This window comes from Pleurodeles waltl, chromosome 7 (assembly GCF_031143425.1).
Source record: "Pleurodeles waltl isolate 20211129_DDA chromosome 7, aPleWal1.hap1.20221129, whole genome shotgun sequence".
Classification (NCBI taxonomy): Eukaryota; Metazoa; Chordata; class Amphibia; order Caudata; family Salamandridae; genus Pleurodeles; species Pleurodeles waltl.
This window is the reverse complement of record NC_090446.1, coordinates 559,803,019-559,827,123: the sequence shown is the minus strand read 5'-3', so window position 1 is coordinate 559,827,123 and position 24,105 is coordinate 559,803,019. Positions and strand designations below refer to the sequence as shown.

Below are 24,105 nucleotides of genomic sequence, written 5' to 3'. Positions count from 1 at the left end.
AGTCCAGGGACCTCTGGTCCCTGCTCTGGCACGAAACTGGACAATGGAAAGGGGAGGGACCACTCCCCTGTCCATCATCAACCCAGGGGTGGTGCCCAGAGCTCCTCCAGGTGGCCACTTAATTCTGCCATCTTGAATCCAAGGTGGGCAAAGGCCCCTGGGAGCATCTGGGTGGCAAGGTCAGGTAGGTGACCTCACAGCTCCCCTCCTGATAGGTGGTCACCCTGCTAGGTGACCAATCCCCCTTCCTGGGCTATTTAGGGTCTCTCTCTTGGGTGGGTCCTCAGATTTGATGTGCAAGATTCCAATAGGACTCATCTGCATTGTTTACTTCACCTTCTGTCCACCAGGTCTGCAACGGGACCCTCAAGTAACAGACAATCTGCAACTCCAGCACCAACTTGTCTTTGTAACACTGTTTCCCCGGCTCCTTCTAGCAACTACAACATTTCCCTGGCTGTGCATGCTCCAAGCGCAACAAGTCTTCAGCCTGCACAGGAAGTAAGAAGGAATCTCCCTTGGAGTGATGGCGTCACTCCTCTGCATCCGCAGGCACCAACTGCCACGATGACCGGCAGCGCAGATCCTCTCTTCTGCGAAACTGTGTGGATCCTACATCACAGGTGTTGATCTGGAGTGGTTCTCTTGGTCCTCTCTACAAGCTGTCCAACTTGGGAGACAGTAAGCCCTTGCCTCTCCTCACAGGACAATACCCCTATACACCATGACTCTGGCAGCCACCAAGTATTGTTTGTTCCTCCTCCAAGGGATCTTCAGGCTCCACGTAGCCCCAGCCCACAGCACTCCTTCCTGCAAAGTACAGTCTCTTGTCTGCTGCTCCAGTAACGTGGGACTCCTCTTCAGATGTGCTGAGTGGGCCTCACTGCGACTCCTGTGCCTCCTGCCTGTGGGTCGCCTGTGGGGGCTGCCGCCTCTTCTTATGACTCTCCCAGCTGCTGAGGGTCACGTTGGACTCGCCTCCTTGGGTCGAGTTCCCTGGGCCTTGCTGGTCCTCTTCAGCCTTGCAAAACCTTCTTCTCCAACTCTTGCATTTGCCAAGGCTTGTTGGTGGTTTTCCAGCACCAGTGACTGACTCTATCACGACCACCGACATGGGACATCACTTGCATCAGTTCTGGAACTCCTCTTCTGCACTGCTGACTTTCTTCATCCACCGTTGACCTGGTCCTGCACCGACAGAACGGTGCGTAGTGGCTCCTGCCACAGCCAGACACTCCAACTCGAACTGCACTTGGTCCCCTTCTTTTGGAGGTCCTCGTCTGTCAGGATCTATCTTTGATTTCTTCTGGTCTTGTCTGGGTCTTGCAAAATCCTTTTCCAAAGCCCTCCTGTTGGTTTTGGGGACAACCAGATACTTACCTCTTCTCTCCTGGCCGCTGGGGGGGCACCCTGGTACTTACCTTTTGGGGTTCCTAGTTCCTCCAGCTACCCTCTACTGATTCCACTTCTTTGGGTGGGGGACTGCCTTTCACAATCCGCTTTTTTTTTGTATATGGTTTGGCCCTCCCCTAGGGCCCTCACTATTTACTATTGCTTTTACCAATGCATATTTCTTTATATGATATTTCCTGATAGTTAATGTGTATATAATAGTGTGTTTACTTACCTCCAGTTGGGGTGTTGCTTATACAGTATTTTAGTATTTGTGTTACCATAATAAAGTACCACTATTTTTGTCACAATGTGTGTTAAGTGCTGTGTGACTATAGTGGTATTGCATAAGGTTTGCATGTCTTCTAGATAATTCTTGGCTGCTCATCCATAGCTACATCCAGAGAGCCCTGGCTTCCTAGACACTGCCTACACTTCACTAGTAGGGGTTACCTGAACCTGGTATAAGGTGATAACACCATAGGTGCTCACCACACACCAGGCTAGCTTCCTACAGGTCTGAACTATAATGTTTATCAGGAACTGCTGCCTAAACACTGGATTGTTTTCTGTGGGAGGTTTAAGAGCATTATGCTTGTAAGGAGGTGGACACATTTTAGTTAGCAACAGTTCAGGTAACACCATTGCCACTAAAAGTCATGAAGAGCTGATTTGCAAAAATGCAGAGTCCAAGATTGGTCAGGTAAGATCTCCATGGTGGTTTGGGCTAGAAGAGTTTTGTGCATTATCTTGGCCAAGTTCAGGATCAAGTCCAAGATCGTAGTAGGCACCCTGACAGTGGCGCAAGAAACTCAATACAAAATTGAGGTGACATTTAACTAGCTTATTTGTTTTCAAAAGAAAAGCATTTCCCAAGTATACCCAGAGGCCACAAGTTAGATATTTCATAAGTCCACTTAAATAACTAACTCTACCAGATGTTTAGAAAAGAATGTCACATTTTAATGTAGGTGAACCCATAGATGTTTTTAGGCATGGCCCATTAACAAACCTTCAGATACTGCCTTTCTACAGTGATCTTCCCAGCAACTGCCATAACGTTTGAGTTTTTAGAAGAGATGCTAGGGAAGCAGTAGGCTAGTTGCCTATCACCCCGCCTAAATTGAGGAATGGCAGGGTGGAATGCGTAATCTTCTCTTTCTTCTGGACACTAAGCAGGTCAATTTAGAGGACAGCAGACGAGAAGTATCTGCCAATAACGGCAAATGCCCAGTCCACCAACCGTGCAGTTCTCCTATCACATTTAAAGGCAGAGAAATGGCAGGGCTTCTGCCAATCAGCCCCACTTGCTCTGATGGTAGAACTCCTTGACCAAGAAACTTCATGAGAGGTACAATGATCCTGGGCAGAGAAAATAATCAATTAATGCTCTGTAATGCAGAGAGAAAACTTTCTGTATGTCAGGGACACAGACATTTTCTTTGCTTCTAGCAATTCAGGAAGTTCACTTGTAAACCACAGAAAATAAATGCTGAGGAGGCAAAACACACATAGGCCCTCATTACAACATTGGCGTTAAATCCCGCTTACTGCCGTGCAGAAGACCGCCAACACACCGCCGCGAAATTCCGCCACAGCTATTACGACCCACAGCTTGGAATCCGCCAAAATCTAGACACCCACACAAGTCCGCCACATCAAAGGTCAGTGCTAAACTGGCGATAACAAAACTTCCACCGTCACGCCAACAGGAATACTCCCACACTATCACGACCCACAAATCCACGCAGCGGTCTTTCAACCGCGGTATTCCATTGGTGGTACCCACTTCCGAATACACACATTTACAAAACACTACCACTGGACAAATCTAAATACACACACCTGATACGCATACACACACCACTCCCACACACCCTTACAATGAAAAATTTGGAAGAAGCAGAGAGACAGAAAAGCAAAGACAACACCAGCATACAGAGGCACACAACACCATCACTCATACACATCCACGCACACAACAACACACACCGCTAAACATCACCCCACACATCACAACACACACCACCTCACACATCACCCACACCACCCCATGGCACTGCAAAGACACCCCAGTGTTTTCTGAGGAGGAGCTCAGGGTCATGGTGGAGGAAATCATCTGGGTAGAGCCACAGCTATTCGGATCACAGGTGCAGCACACCTCCATAGCTAGGAAGATGGAGCTATGGCGCAGAATAGTGGACTGGGTCAACGCAGTGGGACAGCACCCAAGAACACGGGATGACATCAGGAAGAGGTGGAACGACCTACGGGGGAAGGTGCATTCCGTGGTCTCAAGACACCACATTGCGGTTCAGAGGACTGGCGGCAGACCCCCACCTCCTCCCCCACAACTAACATGGGAGGAGCAGGCCTTCACTATTACTGCATCCTGAGGGCCTCGCAGGAGTAGCTGGAGGAATGGTTACTGGTAAGTCAAATCTTTAACTACTATATACCCCAACCTACCTGCATGCTATCACATACCCCCACCCTCACCCCATCACTCCAACTCCTCACATATGTCCCACTATCACAAACCACACATCCCAACACCAAGCCCTGCATGCAACAACAGAGCATGGACACCCATCACCAATGCATGTCCACAACAGATACCCACACAGACCCCAAAACAATTATCACACAAGGTCCTACACAAGAATGTAAGCACTGGGGTACAGGGTCACCCACCCATTGCACACCATGGCACACACAGATGCAATAATCATGCCTTTACACCCCTGCAGGACCCCTACCCAACGTCACCGGACTGGAGGTTCCAGACGTGTCCACTCCCCCCACAGACGAGGCCCACAGTGATGACAGCAGCTCTGTCCAACTGGATCTAGATGACCAGCCTGGCCCATCTGGGACCTCAGGACAGTGGGTTCCCCTGACACTGTCACAGGCCACCACAGAGCCTCCCCCTCAGGAAACACCACCACAGCACCCACCCAGCGGGCCCATACCTCTGTCCCCAAGACACGTCAAGCAGCAGTGTGTCCACCACTACAGGGACCCACCACCCCAAGAACAGCAGGGACCTGGGGGCAGTGGCAGTGGGCACACGGTTCAGGGGACAGAGGTCCAGGAAAACCAGGGAAATGGGAGGTCTGCTGTGCGACAGGGGGAGGACAGGCCCAGGGAACCCACTCTCCACGAGGCCCTCTCCAACATCATGGGAGCGTACCATCATTCCTAGGAGACAATGGCAACGGTACTGGCCAAGTTTCAGGAGACCTAGCGGCTGCAGGAGGAACAGTATTTGGGGTACAGGGAGGAACTCAAGTCCATCAACACCACCCTAGGCACCATTGTAGGGGTGCTGAAGGACCTTGTGAACACCAGGAGGGACACTGTGGCACAACAAGGGGTCCCTGACACTAGCCTGGACGATGAACTGCCCACCACCTCTGCCGGCGCTAGTGGACAGGAGGCACTGCCACAGGACCACGACACCAGCACCCCACCCCCTGCAGATAGAGAACCACCCCACAAGCGGTCCCTGAGATCCAGGACAAAGACAGAGAACAATGCCAAGACCCCCACCAAGGAATGAGACCACCCTGAATGTCATCCTCTGTCCCACTTTGTCACCCTGTCCATCCTTAAACTGCCCTAGCTCCACTTCCTATGCCCCTTTGGACAATGCACCTGTGAGACAAATAGACTGGACTCTGCAATGGACATTCCTCCACCATCACCCCTGCCCATTTTACAACCCCCTCCACTATTTTGCGCTTAAACACCCTTGAATCACAAAACAATCTGGAGTCAGTCTGTGCTTTCACAATTGTGTATTTGCAATAACTGAGGAAAAACCCAATGTCCATTCTAATGTCTACATACCTATGTCACACTGCTCTAGTCCATGAGGTAACATAGCAGAGGTCACGCAGGGGGACCCACATCTGTGAAATTGAAAGGCAAAGTGACAAATCAGGGTCCATACACTGGGTGAAAGTGACAGACAGATGACAGGTCTAACAATTTTATCAGATGTAGGAGGCAGTGATGTCTTCTTACCTGTGTCTCACTGGAAGTATTGCTGGATCACAGTGTTTCTGTTGTCTATCTCCTCTTCTTCTCCCTCCTCTTCTTCACTGTCCACAGGCTGCACAGCTGCCAAAGGGACCTCCTTCTGGACCATCCTCCTGCAGAAAAGGCACCTGTCGTCGCAAAGCCAAGTTGTGCAGCATACAGCAGGCCACGATGATCTGGCACACCTTCTTTGGTGAGTAGTATAGGGAACCACCTGTCATATGGAGGCACCGGAACTTGGCCTTCAGGAGGCCGAAGGTTCTTTCAATAATCCTCCTAGTTCGCCCATGTGCCTCATTGCAGCGTTCCTCTGCCCTTGTCACACTAACCCTTAGGGACAACCCCAGACCCAGACAACTATTCACACTGTATAGGGTCCTTGTCCTCACCTAATAGCCACACACGGTGCATCTAGAGTTGCCCCATCACTTAAGGGATGCTGCTATTCCGCAGAATGTAAGCGTCATGCACTGAGCCAGGAAACTTGCCGTTCACATGGGAGATGTACTGGTCAGCCAAACACACCATCTGCACATTCATAGAATGGTAGCTCTTCTGGTTTCTGTACACCTGTTCACTCCTGCGGGGGTACCAAGGCCACATGTGTACCATCAATGGCAGCTATGATGTTGGGGATATGTCCCAGGGCACAGAAGTCACCTTTCACTGTAGGCAAATCCTCCACCTGAGGGAACACGATGTAGCTGCGCATGTGTTTCAGCAGGGCAGACAACACTCTGGACAACACGTTGGAGAACATAGGCTGGGACATCCCTGATGCAATGGCCATGCCACTGTTGTTTGAAAAGACCCACTTGCCAGGAAATGGAGTACTGACAGGACCTGCACTAGAGGGGGGGATTCCTGTGGGATGGCGGATAGCTGACATCAGGTCTGGCTCCAACTGGGCACACAGTTCCTGGATTGTGGCACGATCAAGTCTGTAGGTGACTATTACATGTTGCTCTTCCATTGTCAACAGGTCCACCAGCGGTCTGTACACCGGAGGATGCCGCCATCTCCTCACCTGCCCCAGCGGACGTGCCCTATGGATGAGAACAGCGAGCACAGAGTCAGCAAACACAGGTAGGAAAAAAACAATTGTATTGTGCAAATTTGTCAATACACTATGTGCCTGTCTCTGTGTATATGAAAGGCCTATATATGTGTGACGCATTAAAAAATAATGCCATGTGGCCACCTGAAATGACGGCTGCCTTATATGTAATGTGGGACAAGGGGATATGAGGTAACTGCACTGGCGTTCTACAATGTCGCGGTAGGCGGTCGAAGACAGCGGCGCATCCTGCATTGGTTAACATTGGGCCCTATGGGTCGCAGGAGCCAATGACGATGTACACCGACGGTGATGGTACGCACCGCCGCGGACAGGAAAGCCATTTTCTCTCTGTTCACTCACTTGATACCTGATCTTCGACAGGAGAGGACCCACACTGCAAGTGCTGCTGTGACCTCAGTCTGAAAGCGACAATGGCTCATGTGTCTGGGGAAAGGGCCCCTGCCTTCACATCAGAGGAGTTGGATAAACTAGTGGATGGGGTCCTCCCCCAGTACACGGTACTCTACGGTCCTCCAAACAAACCGGTGAGTACACTGTGAGCATGCTGTATGGGCAATGCCTGTTTGGAGTGGTGTGGATGGAAGATACAGGAGGGGGAGATGAGGCCTGCATGATCGGACGGTGAGTGTATGTGCATCAGGGCAAGGGTGGGAACGTGGGACAATGACTGTGACGGTCCGGATGGTAAAAGTGTTACATTTTCCCCTGTACTATTCCTCTAGGTCAGCACCCACCAGAAAAAGGATATTTGGTGTGCCATCGCCAAGGACGTCTGGACCCTGGCGGTCCACCACAGACGGAGCACCCACTGCCGAAAAAGATGGGAGGACCTTCGCCGCTGGAGCAAGAATACAGCGGAGGCCCAGCTGGGGATGGCCTCCCAACGTGGGAGGGGTGCCCGTCGCACCAAGACCCCCCTGATGTTCCAGATCCTAGCGGTGGTGTATCCGGAGTTGGATGGGCGGTTGAGGACATCACAGCAGCCACAAGGGGGTGAGTACACTCACATTCAGCTGACTCTGCGCGCATTGGAGGTGTCTGGGTGGGGGAGGTGGGCAGTGGGTTGCCCTAGGCTAGGGCGAGCATTGTAGGCACAGACCCTTTGTGAGGCAGGCTAAGTCCCCACCAGTGGTAAGAGCCATCTACACCTAGTCAGGCTCCTGTGACTTCCATGTGTGCAGCAATCGGGCATAGGCCATGTACCCCATGTCCCTGTGATTAATTATGGAACTCCAAGTGCATGGTGTAGTGCAGAGGGCTGCTGTGTCTGTAGTGTCTGCAGACGGTAGCGGTATTGTATGCACTGAACATGTCTTTCTCCCCCCCCCCCCCTTTTTGTGGTCTCCCTGTTCTTGTGTGCATTAGCATCATCAGGTGGAGGAGCTGTGCCACCGGAGCAGGAGGGAGCTGCATCCCACATTGCCCTGGCAGGCCAGACAATGGAGTCTGAATTCACCAGTGGGACGGAGGGCGAGGGGAGCTCCTGGGCGGGGACAGGAGCTGAGACCAGCGACACCGACTCTTCCTCTAATGGGAGCTCCTTTGCGGTAGCGGGCTCCTCTGTGCCCACAGCATCTACAGGTACAGCCGCCACCCCCCTTACCAGCACCGCCCTCCCAGCAGCCCCTCAGCGTGTGTCCTGTGGCCGCTCACCCTGGAGGGTGGGCATCTCCTTCGCCCCAGGTACCTCAGGCCCTGCCTCAGTCAGCCCTGCTTCCCTCAGTGAGGAGGCTATTGACCTCCTGAGATCCCTCACTGTTGGGCATCTACCAATCTGAATGCCATCCAGGGTGTAGAGAGGCAGTTGCAACAGACAAATGCATACCTGGAGGGCATTCATTCTGGCCAGGAAGCCCAACAGCGAGCATTTCAGGCTCTGGCCTCTGCACTGATGGCAGCCATTGTCCCTGTGTCCAGCCTCCCCCCTCCAACTTCCTCCACCCAGACCCAATCCCCAGTACCTCTGCCTATCTCAAGCACACCATCAGACCAGCATTCACACACCTCAACACACAAGGGGGACTCTGGCAAACATAAGCACCACACATCCCACAAGCACTCACACAGGCATCATGCCCATGCACACATACCAACATCCACTGCCTCCACTGTGGCCCCCTCCTCCACGTCTCCCTCCTCCCTCTCCGTCACGTCTCCACTCACACCTGTATGCACTACATCTTCAGCCACTACCTCCATCACCTGCACGCCCATCACCACACACAGCTCACATGCACACACCACCCCGCTACCATTCACACATCCCCAGTGTCCTCTCCCAGTGTGTCTGTGAGCCCTCATCCCAAAAACGCAGTCACACACCCACCCAACAGCCATCCAGCTCACAACAGCCTCAAGCCCATGCACCTTCACCCAAAGTCAGCAAAAGAACACCTCCTACAACCACTACCTCTTCCTCCACTCCCAAACCCCCTCCATCTACCCGTCCCAGTGTGTCAAAAAACATTTCATCTTAAATGTTGACCTCTTCCCTACACCTACACCCCCCTGTCCGTCCCCTAGGGCCTGCCTTTCCAGGTCCCAACCCAGCACCTCAGCCACCACATCACCGGGCACAGTGGTGCCAGCAATACCAGTTTTTGGAGTGCGCCAAGCAACAGGGCTGCCAGTGTCCCAAGGAGCGAGGCCAAGGACATTCCCCCACCTCCAAAACAGAAAAAGTTGCCCACATCCCGGAGGGAGAAGGCCACCAAGGGCTCAGCCAAGACACGTGTGGGGAGTGGCAAGACAGCTGCGCCAGCATCCAAGGTGGGGAAGGGCCTGAAGCAGAAAGGCAAGTCAACGTCACCGCCAACCTGCACGGCGGACAAGACCGCCACCGGCACCGCCACATGCACCGCCGCCAAGGACACCGCCGCCAGCAGCCCAGATACAGAGCCCTTTAGCAGCACCACAGTCAGTGAGCCCGCCACCAGCACCGCCGCTACTGACACCGCCGCCAGCACTGCGGTCAGTGAGCCCGCCACCAGCACCTCCATTACTGACACCGCCACCAGCACTGCGGTCAGTGAGCCCGCCACCAGCACCACCATTACTGACACCGCCAGCAGTCAGTGAGCCAGCCACCAGCACAGCAGTCAGTAAGCCAGCCACCAAAACCACAGTCAGTGAGGCCGCCACCAGCACCGCCGCCACAATAACAGCCGCAAGCACTGCCGCCACAATGACCGCCGCAAGCACTGCTGCTAATGACACCGCCGCTAACGGCCCCACGACAACCTGAGCCAATGGCACCACCGCAGACATGGCTGCCATCCCAAGTGGTCATCCGTATGTGGCTGGTGGTCAGTTCCAGGGGCCTGGGCAGCTTCCATGTTGCCCCACCGTCAGTGGAGTATCACATCCACTACCTCAGTCCTTGGCAGAATGAAGCACTCTGGGCACAAAGCCCCCTCCAGAACCAGTGGAGAAAAGCATCCACTACCTCAGTCCTTGGAAGGAGGAAGCACTCAGGACACCATGCCCCCTTCAGAACCAGTGGAGAAAGGCATCCACTACTTCAGTCCTTGGCAGGATGAAGCACTCTGGGCACCCTGCCCCCTCCAGAACCACTGGAGAAAGGCATCCACTACCTCAGTCCTCCCCTGTGTTGTAGGTGCTGTATTCACCGTGGTCGTCACCGCTGTTGGTCGTGCTCCTGGTAGAGGAGCAGGAATACAATCGCAGGGAGTATTTGGAGTTCAGGCTCCATGACGTCCTGGTTCCTTGTGGGGTGTGTAGAGGTGAGTGTTTTCCCTTCCAAGTCCTGTTTCCGCCGAGTTTTTGTTCATGTTGAATCCGCCCCGGAAAAGGTGGCGGATTGGCCTGTCATAATAGTGTGAGCGGTACATTGTCTTCCGCCTGTCTGTTGGCGGTGACCCCCATGCTGTTTGTTTGTACCGCCGTGGCGGTCAGAGTGTTAAAGTGGCTGTCTATGTCGGCGGTTTCCGCCATGGTCATAATTCAATTTTTTTTACTGCCGGCCTGTTGGCGGTTTTACCGCCGCTTTACCACCGACCGCCAGGGGTTGTAATGAGGGCCATAATGCCCACTTGGCACTCAGCTCTGCTTACGTGCATCCAATGCACCAGCAGGTGCATTTTAAGTAGTGAGCTCTCTGCTAGACTGGTTGAGATTTCTTGATTAGGTGAAAATCTATTGAAGAGGCAAACAGTCCTCTGCCAGGTGATAGGGGGGCAGTAAGTCACCCAAACAGACTATCAAGCTGTAACTGAGCCCACAAGTCTGGAGGAGACAGGTGTGAACCCACTGGAAAAGATGCAGAAAAGCTTTGCATGGTAGTGCCAGCAATCAGGATGAACAAGCGGACTGTGGTTTCCTTGGATTTGTGAAGGAATAAGCAGTGCTAAGAGAAATACATTTGGGACCTCACACTTGAAAGGTGCAATATGGAGTTTTTCAGGGTTTCGAAGACGCCAAGGACCATGTGCCCTGGCAAAGTACTCATGGAAAGGTTCCCACAGTAAGCACCCAAAGCAAATTCAGATGAGTCCGATTGGCAATCACAGTAGACAAAAGAGGCATCCCATTAGAAGGCTTGGAGGAATTCGGAGTTAATATAGAGAACAGAAAATGGAAAGCTGCAGGTTTATAAGTACTGTATAGCATGTAGCCCGAGTGTTCTAGAAGGTGAGGTTTTGTGGGAGCGCTTGTGGAGCCTCAAATGGGAAAACACTTCATTTAGAAAGCAAGCAGTCTCAAAGGCCTTTATAACCACCAGATTGTAATGAAAGTATACTTCAGGAACAGATCCATAATCCTTCAGAACAACCTTTTTAAACTGGATTGTATTTGATAGTGCACAGGAGGGTTTTAGGTAGTTTTAGACAGCCCAAGATTGACTAGGCTCCTGCAGGATCGGACTTGAAGAGTAAATAAGCCTTGGCACAAAAATGAAGGTGTCTCCTATTAGTGAATTGGATAGCAAAAAAAAGTCCCATTCTGCAAAACACTTCTACCCAGTATTACCATCACAGGATTAGAAAATTAAGGGGGAATCCAAGTTCACTTCTTGTTGACTTCAACATGGCAGCCCATTAATTATCCACTGAAGAGGTGATGGTATATTGTGCCACTGTTTGTGTCTTACGATATACCCATCTCTCTTGTGCACCTGGAACTCAACACTGATCTGCATGAAGTCACAGGAATCGAAGCATAAGGGTGTTTTTTAATGTCCTCAATACATGCACCGTTCACTTTCTCATGGACCATCATGGACCAGAGTGTGAAAGCAAGGGACTTCCAGCAAAACTGATGTAAAATAAGGCGTAGTTCTTGTCTCTATAGGAGATAAATGACTGATGAAAATATGTTTGGGAAGCTTGAGGAATAAGGTGGCAGAAGCAATTATCATGGAATGCAGTAAAGGTATGGATTCAATGTAATAAGTGAATCAATCATTGGGCTGGCACGTAATGCTGCATGCCTAGTATGTGGGCAAAGTGGAGTGCCTATGTGCATTGGTACGGCAAATTTGTATGTGCCCTAATCCCAAAGCTAAACCTTAGCACCCAACAGCCTCACACAAATAATGATAGCAAGTCCTGGAGTTTTACATTTGAATAATAGGCTTTTACTCAACACATTTCATACTTTGGAAATGTGGTAAAGGAAGGATACCTCACTGGAAAGCATTATGGCAAACAACTACTGCTAAAGAGAACATTAAGAGACATGATGTATGCAGACTCCATTTCTATCCACTGCAGCCTGTGCAATAGATGAATAGTATTATGAAGCACCAGAGAGTTTATGGAGCAACACAATGGCAAACATCAACTCATGGGCTTGTGAGTGAGCTAGGATATGTGACGGGCCAACCATGTGCATAGGGACATGTGTGTCTATCTTCATATGGGGTGGTTAGGTATCTCCATGGCACATTCCCACCAGGAATATAGGGTGGGAAGATTCCAAACATCTTTGCAATAATCTGTTCAGTCCTCCAGCAGCTAGTTGGCATTTGTGAAATGAAAGGTAGACTACACTTAGTAAATGGCTTGTGCTTGAGTAATAGAAAGCCTTTCTGTGCACCAGTCTCTTTCCCAACATGTGTATGTGGAGGAAAAAGGACAAAGATTTTCCATCATTTTCATGTCTCCCAATTAAGAGATGGGAGAATGAAGGGCTGTATCAGGTTCTCTACCCAGCGGTGAATAACCTCCACAGTCGCCAAGAGTAAATACATCTACAGCTTTTTGCTTGTGTTCCTTTCAATAAAATACAAAATGGCTGAAAAAATACTATTTCAAGCTTGGCGAGGAGGGGTGGGTTTTTGAGGACTGGGAAGGTTGGGAGAGAATGACCTTAAAGTGTAGAGGCATTTGCAAACCTAAGCCAACCTATCTGGGAGGCCTGGACTTCGGTGGGCTGTATATTGTAAGCAAGATATATGTATTTTTCTCTGTTCAAGGGTTCAACATGAGACTAGGTCAGCTTTGAACTCCAGTTCTCTTTGGCCACACTCTGTTCTTTGTGACCAAAATCCACAACACATACACATAACTGTACAGTTTCTCAATTTTCCATCTCATATACAAAGGTTTCTGATTAGTTATAGTAAAAAAAAAAATCACCATACAAAGTGTTGTGAACTCGTTAGCTAGACTACATTAATTCTAACCCACGACCCTGCCATGCACAGATGTGTCATCAACGATGTAATTTGAGAAGTTGCAGCGGTGTTATTAACAATGTCATTGAAAACATGGTGACTGGAGTAATATGGGAGATAATTAGCAGAGCATGGCAAGATAGTTACACTGGGGTCATTTGAGATGTCATGAGCGTTGTTACGAATGCTATCATTTAACATGCTATAAGTGAAGCAATATGAAAGGGTTTAAGATGTGCATGGGGAAGGAGAAAAGTATAGTTAATGTAGTCTGGCTAGCGAGTTCACAACAGTGTGTATGGAGGTGAACTTTTGAATTTCTAATGCTGTTTGTGAAGTTTAAATTGGTTTTGTATAGAAACAATAAATGCATTTTCTTTAACCATTACTAACTACTAATCTTACACCTTTGTTTTGTTCATTGCATTTGTATGGGCTTTTTTAAACCCTGCGTTTCTAAGCATATAGTAGTGTTTGTTATGATATTAAATCTTTTACATTTTTGTTTTGGTACCGTGGTACACTTGCAGTAGGTCAAAGCTCATTACGAACATCAGCATCGTTTTGCTTACAATAGCAGTTCCTCTATAGTACTGTGGTATCCGCATAGAAGTTTTAAATTCTACTTCCACAAAAAAATTGTATTTAAGCCAATAATTGTCCTCTTTTCAAAACTAAGTTGTTGGTGTGATGTCGTTTTCTGATGGGCAATCATGTATTTTATGAATTAAAATTAAAAATTATATTTTATTTTTATTCTCAATAATTACTGCAGTTTTGAGAAAGTACTTCATAAAACTTTTTAATAATGATATAAATGAATACAAATAATTTTCCCTAACTCCATTGACTTTGCTAAACTGCCTCATTTCTTCCTATACAGTACAAAAAGAGTAATACACTATATTTCACGTTAAAACATAAAACAAAGACAAAGTATCGTCTAAACAATATGGCTGCCATTTTATTTTGATCAACCACGGTATACTGCGCCCAATATATCACTTAAGTCTTGTCCTTTATTACTTAAAAACGACTGAACAAATTCAGATCAAATAATAAAAAGGACCCTTTCCACACCATAATCTATATTCCTGCTGAGTTTCATGTAAATCTTTTCAGCCATTTTGTCACTGCGTCAGTTTAAAAAGTGCATGCAAAATCCATTGGTTGTAAAGATATTTTAGGACTCCCCCTTTTTTTCTTTGCACCCCCTAAACTAATAACCGCAAAACTATGCATCACCTGCAAATGTAAAAAAAAAAAAAAAAGAACAGGTCTGCCAAGTTTCCTGGAGATTCATCAAATTCTGACTAAGAATTCGTAGCTCATGGAATCCTAAGTATAGACTGGATACTGCCACTGTGATATATATATATATATATATGGAAAATGTCAGTTACCCAGTGTGCATCTGTTCGTGGCATGTAGTGCTGCAGATTCACATGCTATGCATAGCTTCCGCCATCTAGTGTTGGGCTCAGAGTGTTACAAGTTGTTTTTCTTCGAAGAAGTCTTTTTTCGAGTCACGGGATCGAGTGACTCCTCCTCTTGGTCATAGTGCGCAGGGGCATCGACTCCTTTGTTAGACTGTTTTCCCGCAAAAGGGTGACGGAAGGAGTGATAGAGTGAAAGAATGTAAATGTGCTATAAAATAATAAGTAAATAAGATGTCCATGTAAATGTAAATGTATACACATATGTACAAAATAAGAACTGCAACAACTACAGGCTTCCGGGGAGGAGGGAGGCTGCATGGGAATCTGCAGCACTACATGCCACGAACACATGTACACTAGGTAAGTGACATATTCCGTTCAATGGCATGTGTAGCGGCAGATATACATGCTATACATAGACTAAAAAGCAGTTGCTCTCCCCAAAAGAAGCAGTGGCTAGCCTGTAGGAGTTGAAGTTGTTTGAACTAATGTTCTTTGACAGCTTGGCCAACATTGGCCTGTTGCTTTGAAAATACATCCCACACAGTAATGCTTTCTAAATGTATGTGGTGTAGACCATGTGGCAGCTTTGCATATGTCTGCCATTGGTATGTTTCCTAAAAATGCCATAGAAGCACCTTTTTCCCTAGTGGAATGAATTTAAGGTGTTACCGAAAGTTGTCGTTTTGCCTTGATGTAACATGTTTGAATACATTTAACAATCCATCTAGCTAATCCTTGTTTGGAGATAGGATTACCTTTATGTGGTTGTTGAAAGGCAACGGAAAGCTGTTTAGTTTTTCGAAACTCTTTTGGTCTAGCCACATAATACATTAAAGCCCTCTTAAGGTCAAGAGGGTGGTGGGCTCTTTCAGCAGTTGAATCTGGCTGTGGGAAGAAGACTGGCAAGTCCACTGTCTGGCTAATGTGAAAAGGCAATACAACCTTTGGCAAAAATGTTGGATTGGTTCTAAGTACAACTTATGCTTGTGTATTTGGAAAAAAGGTTCCTCCAGAGTAAATGCCTATATTTCACTAACTCTTCGTAATTGCAACTAAGAAAGCAACTTTCCAAGTTAGAAATTGAATCTCACACGAATGCATGGGTTCAAATGGTGGCCCCATTCGTCTAGTGAGTACAATATTTAGATTCCAAGCAGGAACTGGTAGGGTTCTTGGTGGAATAATACGTTTTAGTCCTTCATTATGGCTTTAATAAGGAACTCTAAAGAGAGAGGTATGTTGTATAGTTTGTAAATATGCTGATTTAGCAGTAAGATGAATTTTAATAGATGAGAAAGCTAAATTTGCCTTTTGCACATGAAGTAGGTAGGATACGATATATTGTATAGATGCTGTAAGTGGGTCAATATTTTTAGATTGACAGTGATAAACAAAACGTTTCCACTTGTTAGCATAACATTGTCTGGTTGTAGGTTTGCATGCTTGTTTGAGCACTTCCATACATTCCAATAGAAGTTGCAAATATCCAAATTCTATGACTTCAGGAGCTAAATCGCTAAGTTGAGAGCACTGGGATTGGGATGTCTGATTTGACCTTTGTTTTGTGTTAACAAATTGGGTCTGTTTGGAAGTTTTCAGTGATTTACTACAGACAGATCTAGGAGTGTTGTGTACCAATGCTGTGGTGCCCACATGGGGGCTATCAGTATCATGGTGAGAGAAGTTTGACACAGTTTGTAGACCAGAAATGGAATTAGTGGGAGAGGGGGAAAAGCATAAGCAAATATCCCTGGCCAGTTGATCTACAGAGCATTACCCTTGGAGAGAGGGTGTGGGTGCCTGGACGCAGAGTTTTGGCATTTTGCGTTTTCACTTGTTGCGAAGAGATCTATTTCTGGTCTCCCCCACCTTTGAAAGTACTGGTGAAGTACCTGAGTGTGAATCTCCCATTCGTGTATCTGTTGGTGTGTCCTGCTTAGCAGGTCCGCTAGCAGATTGTGTATTCCTGGGAAGTATACTGCTAGTAAGTAACCCATTTCCAAATTGTTTGGGCTAGAAGGGACAGTTGAGATGAATGTGTCCCTCCTTGTTTCTTCAGTTAGTGCATGGTTGTCATATTGTCTGTTTTTATCAAGACAGTTTTGTGTTTGAGAAGTGGTTGAAAAGCTTTCAGGGCAAGGAACACAGCTAACAATTCTAAATGGTTTATGTGATAAGTTAACTATTTTGAGTTCCATTCCCCCTGTATGGTATGGTTGTTGAGATGAGCTCCCCAACCTATCATTGATGCATCTGTTGTTATTGTGGTGTGAGGCACAGGGTCCTGAAATGACAGCCCATCCATTAAATTGCTGTGATTCCACCATTGAAGGGACTTGTGCATATGGTGGTCTAATACCACTAGATCTTGCAATTGACCTTGTGCTTGAGACCATTGCTGTGAGAGACACTGTTGAAGTGTTCTCATATTTAATCTTGCATGTGGTACTATTGCTATGCAGGATGCCATCATTTCAAATAATTTCATGATAAACCTTACTGGGTAACATTGATTTGACAGCATTTGTGTTATGAGGTTTTGAAAAGCTTTTATCCTTTGTGTATTTGGATAGGCTAAGGCTTTCTGTTTATTTAGAACTGCACCTAGGTAAGGTTGAACCTGTGCTGGTTGAAGATGAGAATTTCGGTTGACAGTGAACCCTAATGTCTGAAGGGCTTGTATTGTGTATTAAGTGTGTTGCTGACTGTATAATAGTGCTTGATTTTATTAGCCAATCGTCTTGATAAGGAAAGATATGTAGGTGTTGTCTTCTTAGGTAAGCTGCTACTACTGCTAGACATTTTGTGAATACTCTTGGAGCTGTTGTTATTCCGAAAGGTAGAACTTTGAATTGGTAAAGCTTTACCGCTATCACAAACCGTAGGTATTTTCGGTGACTCTGATGTATGGGGATATGAAAATACGCATCTTTGAGATCTAATGCAGTCATGTAATCTTGTTTTTGTAGTAGTGGAATGACGACCTGTAGTTACCATGTGAAAGTGTTCTGACAGGATATATAAATTTAGTGGTCTGAGTTCTAGAATGGGTCTGAGAGTGCCATCCTTTTTGGGAATGAGGAAGTATAGTGAGTATACCCCTGTTCCGTGTTGAGATTTTGGAACTAATTCTATTGCCTCTTTTAGTAGTAGCGATTGTACCTATTGTGGTAACAGAACGTTGTGTTCTGGGGATAGCTTGTGATAACGAGGAGGAATGTTTGGAAGGATAGAAATTAATCTAGGCAATAACCATTGGGGATAATTGAAAGTACCCATTGGTCTGTGGTGATATTTTACCATTGCAAGTGGAATTGCTGTAGTCTTCCCCCCACAGGAGATGTGGGGTTGTGGTATGTTTAAGAAGTCACTGTTTTTGTTGGAGTGGTAACACTTTTTGAGGCCTGAAATGTCCTCTGGCTCTGAAGTGCTGGCCTCTATAGGAGCCTCTAAATCCTCCTCTCTGGTATTGTTGTTGGCTTTGTTTAGGCTGGGAGGTAGAAGCCTCTGTAGATTGGGGCTTGAATCCTCCTCTAAATTATTGTTTACGAAAGGAGCCTCTATATGGTGTTGTGTATAGGGCTCCTATTGCTTTAGCAGTGTCTGAATCTTTCCTGAGTTTCTCGATTGTGGTGTAAGCCTCAGGACCAAACAGGGGTTTTCTTGTCGAATGGCATATTTAGCACTTCTTGTTGTATTTCTGGTTTGAATCCAGAAGATCTTAACCATGCATGTCTGCGTATGGTTATAGCAGCATTTACGCTCCTAGCTGCTGTATCTGCAGCATCAAGAGCAGCCCTTATCTGGGTGTTGCTTATTGCCTGACCTTCTTCAACAATTTGTTGAGCCCTCTTCTGATGTTCTTTTGGCAGGTGTTGTAATAATTCCTGCATTTCGTCCCAGTGTGCCTTATCATATCTTGCTAGCAAGGCTTGTGAATTGGCAATGCGCCATTGGTTAGCTGCCTGTGTAGATACCCTCTAGCCAGCAGCATCAAACTTCCTGCTTTCTTCAGGGGGAGCGGTATCCCCTGACGATTGGTTATTGGCCCTTTTTTTTATGGCAGCACTGACGACAACAGAGTCTGGTGGTACCTAATGCGTGATGTAAGCTGGATCTGTAGGTGCAGGCTTGTATTTTACCTCTATATGTGGTGTTAAAATCTTAGCCTTAACAGATTCTTTAAATATTTCATCTGCATGTCTGATCATGCCAGGCAACATTGGTAGGCACTGGTAACGTGAATGCGTGGAGGATATTGTACTGAAAAGAAAATCCTCTTCTAAAGGCTCACTATGCATAAGTACTCCATGGTACGCAGCTGCCCTTGAAATGACCTGTGTGTATGCTGTTGTATCCTCTGGTGGTGAAGGTTTGGAAGGATAAAGGTCTGGGTAATTTAGTGGCATGGGATCTGGATCATACAGATCCCAGAGATCAGCTGTATCACCATGCGAATAAGTGTGTGAGTGTGTTGGTGAAGGCAATGGTGGTGGGCTAACTGGTGGTGGAGAGACAGAAAGTTGTGGTGAATGTGGTGGAGAATTTTGCAAATGTAATGGCTTCTCCTTCCTTTTAAAAATCTTTGCTGGTGGTGGAGCAGTATCAAGATGTTCCTGAAAAGCCAACTTTCTTTTTGTTTGTGAAGGAGGTGCAGCAATGATCCTCCCAGTCTCTTTGTGGACATGAATCCTTGACTGTTTTTCATCAATGATCTCAAGAATAGGTTGAATGTCAGAGTCTTCAGAAATATATTCTGATGTTTTTGGTGATTTAGAGGACTGTTCATCAAATGTCTTTGAGCTCTGCTTTAATCAGCTTGAAAGTCCTTGTTCCTCTGTATATGACTATTTATTTGGCTCCGAAGTTGGCAATTTTTTCGGTCCTGAAAATACAGCCTGTTGTTTCGGCTCTGAAGCAGGACATCAAGGTTTCGACTCCTAAGAGTGTGGACGTCGGCTCGGCTCGGCTCGGATGTGGAGCTTTTTATAGATTTGTTCGACTCCAGTATCGAAGCTGGTGTGGCCTTTTTCAGAGCCGAACCCGATGGTCGGTCGCCAATTATTTTCTTTCGGGTCAAACCATGGCTCTCTGACAGTGGTGCACCCAAGGCCTTTGATGGTCTTTTAGTAGTGGGCTTAGGGGCAGTTGTACTCACATGCTGAGCCGCAGTGATGGTTTGGCTATCCTCCTCCGAGTCTTCTTCAGAGTCGGTGTCCTGAATGGAAACCGCTGTCTGGGCCTGTTCTTCCTCAACGGTGTCGACGTATTCTGTTTTCTTCAACGCCATTTCAAGTCTTCTGGCTCTCCGGTCACACAGTATTTTCTTTAACCGGAACGACCGACGGGCTACACAGTCTTTTTCTCGATGGTCGGGAGAGAGAGAGACTGAGATTACATATTACGTCTTGATCTGTGTACGGAAATTTCGCGTGGCATCAAGGACAGAATTGGAATGGAGTCTGATCCATCAGGCTCGGCGCTCGCGCCCAAAAGGGTGTAATATGTTTTTTGACTGTACTATTGCTCGACTATAGATGGAAACGCAATCGAAACAATACCGACGGTCAAAGAAAGTTATAGAAAGTTTCTGAATCGAAAATCTCAGAGCGAGAGAAAAAACACATCAGAACCCGACAGCGGATAGAAAACAATCTAACAAAGGAGTCGATGCCCATGCGCACTATGACCGAGAGGAAGAGTCACTCGATCCTGTGACTCAAAAAATACTTCTTCAAAGAAAAACAAATTGTAACACTCCAAGCCCAACACTAGATGGCGGAAGCTATGCATAGCATGTGTAACTGCAACTACACATGCCATCGTACATATATTTCACTGAAAATACAAAGGTTAAAGTAACGTTATAGTTAGGTGAATATGTCAGTGACAACATTAATGTTTTGAACCATAGAAATTCACCAGTTATAGTTAGCAGAGATAACTATAACTTGTAACCTGCCATGCACTGCTTATGACCCTGTGCCTATGCCTGTGGCTGGCCAAAGGGCCTTGCCCAACCATCCCAATGCCTCCCAACCACCATACCCCCCTCCACACACTCCCCCTACCACCCCATCCCCGCGGTGCACAGCCAAAAGCCATGTGCAGAGTGGTGATGGCTGCAGGTCTTGTGGCCAACTCACTGCAGGCAGCCAATCCTCTGACCAAACGTCAGTTAGCCACAGGGAAAACGTCTGTACATGGCCAACCCACTATAGACACTCAAGCCTCCCCCTTTTTAAAAAAATGGTTTTCTGTCAAACATCCCAGGCCTCTTTCACCAGAGCTCATACTTTAGGCATATTCCAACACTAAAGGCGTTAGTCAAAGTCGGAAGTGGAAGCACCCACTTTATGTATTGTTAGAAACGTTAAGAACAAAAGATCTGACCTAAAAAGGAACATTCAGTATAGGCGATACTTTTGGTACAACGATATTGCTCACTGGGACCTTGACACTGCCTGGGAGCTAAATAAACCTATGAAATGTTGATAACCATACATGAATGGCACAGTCCTACAGTGCTAAAGAAGAGCTGCCCCACAGGAATAGGAATTCCCTAGTGGTGAATCTTGGATGAAATACACACACAATACTCTGAAACACTCAGCACTATTGAGAAACTTTGGCAATGCCTCACATGGTTCAGGTCCACTGTTTGCACAGAATAGTTGATATTGACTTACCTTGCTGTAGGGAAGCATACATTAGTTGGAAATAATAAACACATTGCTGTGGTGCAGTTGAGACTATGATAAAACATTGACAGTGACCTAAACACAGTGTTATGGAAAAAATTACACATTAGGAAATATTGTCAATGACAATACAGTACCTCGGAACAACTATCACAGTCTGTAAAGGTTAGGACTGCAAATATAATTCTCCTAGTACAACAACCATAGGGCTAAAAACAAATGATGACAATGTCATAACTTTCATAGATGCACAGGCAGTGACTTCCCTGATGCAAGGCAATAAATGTCTGTACCTGTCAGCTTTCCTCACTGTCTGGGGCTTGTTCTTCCACCTCAGAGTGTACAGAGAGTGAGCTCGTCCAGCTGACTCATAGTCTTTCTCATTCCCCAGAAGCCTCTGACCCTGCGATGTGATGGGGGAGGTGTCTGGCTCATTGATTACTTGTTGATAAAAGAGTGAAGGATTCTGAGATAGAAGAGAGCAGTTTCTCTGAATAAAATCTCTGTAGATCTCAACACCTTGAGAATCAGGAGGTACACCATCACTACTTTTAGTGAGGAAGGAAACTAAAAAGGAAAAATAGAAAGAAATTACAAAACCTTCCTTGTGCATCCTTAAAGATAATGCATTTTCACTCTTAAAGCACAGTACTGAGGGCTGCACCAACCATCCTGCTGGGCAATGCCACTGTAGCCTCTTGTGACAAGCCATTATTCACTATAGCTAAAATTACATTTGCACATTCGTAGGCCAACTTTTGCCATAGTCCTAAGAGACTGTAGGCAGTCTCAGTGACCTCTGCCGTGGGATACATAACTCTAGTACAGCTTTGCCCCAATTGGAAGGCCAGTCCCTGGAAGCCCTTGCTGGTGCTTTCCTCTCTATTGTCCTATATTTTGAACTTGCCATGGTTCATTAGTGCAAAGGCTGACATTAGTGTGCGTCAACTCTTGTAATTTCAGCCTGAGCATTTTTTTTTTTTTTACAAGGGAACACCGACTTTGGCATACAAGGATGCAGTTTAACAGTTTTACACCTACAATACCAGCCTTTCTACCCCTCAGATTTTCCTGGATTAAAAAGAAGGGAACGTGGACCAGCCATGTTGGGTGGGGCCCAAGACCAGTTTTTTTTAAGTCACATCACATAAACTAAGAAAAAAAAATATGACTCCCTTTGGTAACTGAGCTTCTCATAGTCTGAAGCCCATGACCTGCTGCTCAGTTCCCATGACTGGAAGAACAAACATGCTATATATGTACATTTAAGAAGAGCAGGAGAAAATTAACAAACAAAATTACAATTATGAATAGAGAAACAAATCACCCAGTTGTACATAAGCAATAACTTACCCGTAAGAGTAAATCCTCAGCATTGGTATTCTTTAACACATTTTCATCTTTTTCGAACATCCCCCTCACTCGGTTCAGAATGAACAGACGTATGTTGAAACGACTGAAAAAGCAGCACTGTTGCAGATTTTGCATTCTCTTAGTCTACCTATCTTCCTTCTCAGTGTGTATAACCTTAGGCCAACCAGGTGCTTGTAGTTTCAGGTACAAAGGCTATTTTATGTTCTTTTATACATCAAACATATTCTAAGTATCAGCCTTCTTAATGTTAACTTGTGCCTATAGGTATGTGGCATTTGTTGAATCTGCACTACATTTGACATAAATCCACATTATTCACATGCTTTTTTGAACAGAGCAGTATCTTGATGGTGAGTTACAGAAGAATGAAGGAAATTATGTATGTTCAATTAGGTTTCTGAGCAGTGCTTAGCCAATTTGTACCTCCAAATGTACATTAGCACCCAAGCAGTAGTACTTCATGCAGATGTGGACTCTTGTCCCTGTGTTCTCGATCTTCCATAAGGTGTACTAGTAAATGCTGATCTTGAACCCTGAGTAAGACTTAGCGCTTTCTGATAAGGATTATCATCCATAATAAGTTTATTTTCTGTAACAAACAAGTTACTTACCTTTGGTAACACTTTTTCTCTTAGAGTCTCTAGCCACAGATTCCTCACTTTTTGAATATTCCCCAGGTGTCAAACTGGATCCAAAATCCTTTCACCCGTTCCTCGGCACGCTGGTAGGTGGTGTCGTGCTGCTCCGCACTGACACCGTTCCACTCCAGAAATGACATGCACAGCCTATATAGATGCTACTGTGAGCTGATGTCAGTTGCTTTTGAGGCTGTCTGTGCCCATGACGCACAGCCTCAAAAGCAAATTGGTTTTGACCAGTGTGCAGATTCCTAGACTTGGGATCTTATTAATGGATAGAGTCCAATCACAGAATGGAGATGATGGCAGGGTCAGTGAGGAATCTGAGGTTAGAGTCTATAGAGCGTTACTGAAGGTAAGTAACTTGTTCTTCCACTTGAGACTTTTAGCTGCAGAATCCTCACTTTTTTAATCTAATGCCAAGGCATTATCTATTTGGATGTGGGTCTGTGAATAGACTCAGAACAGAAAGTCCTGCAGGACCGAGAGGGCAAAATGCCCCTCTTGGTGAACAAGACTATCCATATGGTGGGCCGTCCACATAGCCACCTGGTGAATATCTAAGGACTACGCTTGCCAACGCAGTAGTAGCTGATTTAAACCTAGTAGAATGAGCACAGTCACTCTGGAGGCTGCCTTTTGGCCAATTCACAGCAAATCCTAATGTAAAGCACGATCCAGCGGGACATGGCTCTCTTCTGCACAGTGTTACCTTTCTTCACTTCAGAAAACCCACAAAGAGCCGAGTGTCCATCCAGTGTTCTTCATATGCGTGATATAAAGCTTACATTCTTTT

The 24,105-nt window shown here is 46.5% G+C and overlaps 1 protein-coding gene across 3 annotated transcripts in view; it reads right to left on the bottom strand.

Moving 5' to 3' along the window:
* The window catches only part of TEP1 (telomerase associated protein 1), a 1,055,001-nt gene that overhangs the window by 374,248 nt on the left and 656,648 nt on the right, over nt 1–24,105 (bottom strand). For all 3 annotated transcript variants that reach the window (XM_069244315.1, XM_069244314.1, XM_069244316.1), the window contains one exon: nt 21,591–21,864. In XM_069244315.1, coding sequence (XP_069100416.1) covers nt 21,591–21,864 — 274 coding nt within the window. The remainder of the gene's footprint in view (nt 1–21,590; nt 21,865–24,105) is intronic.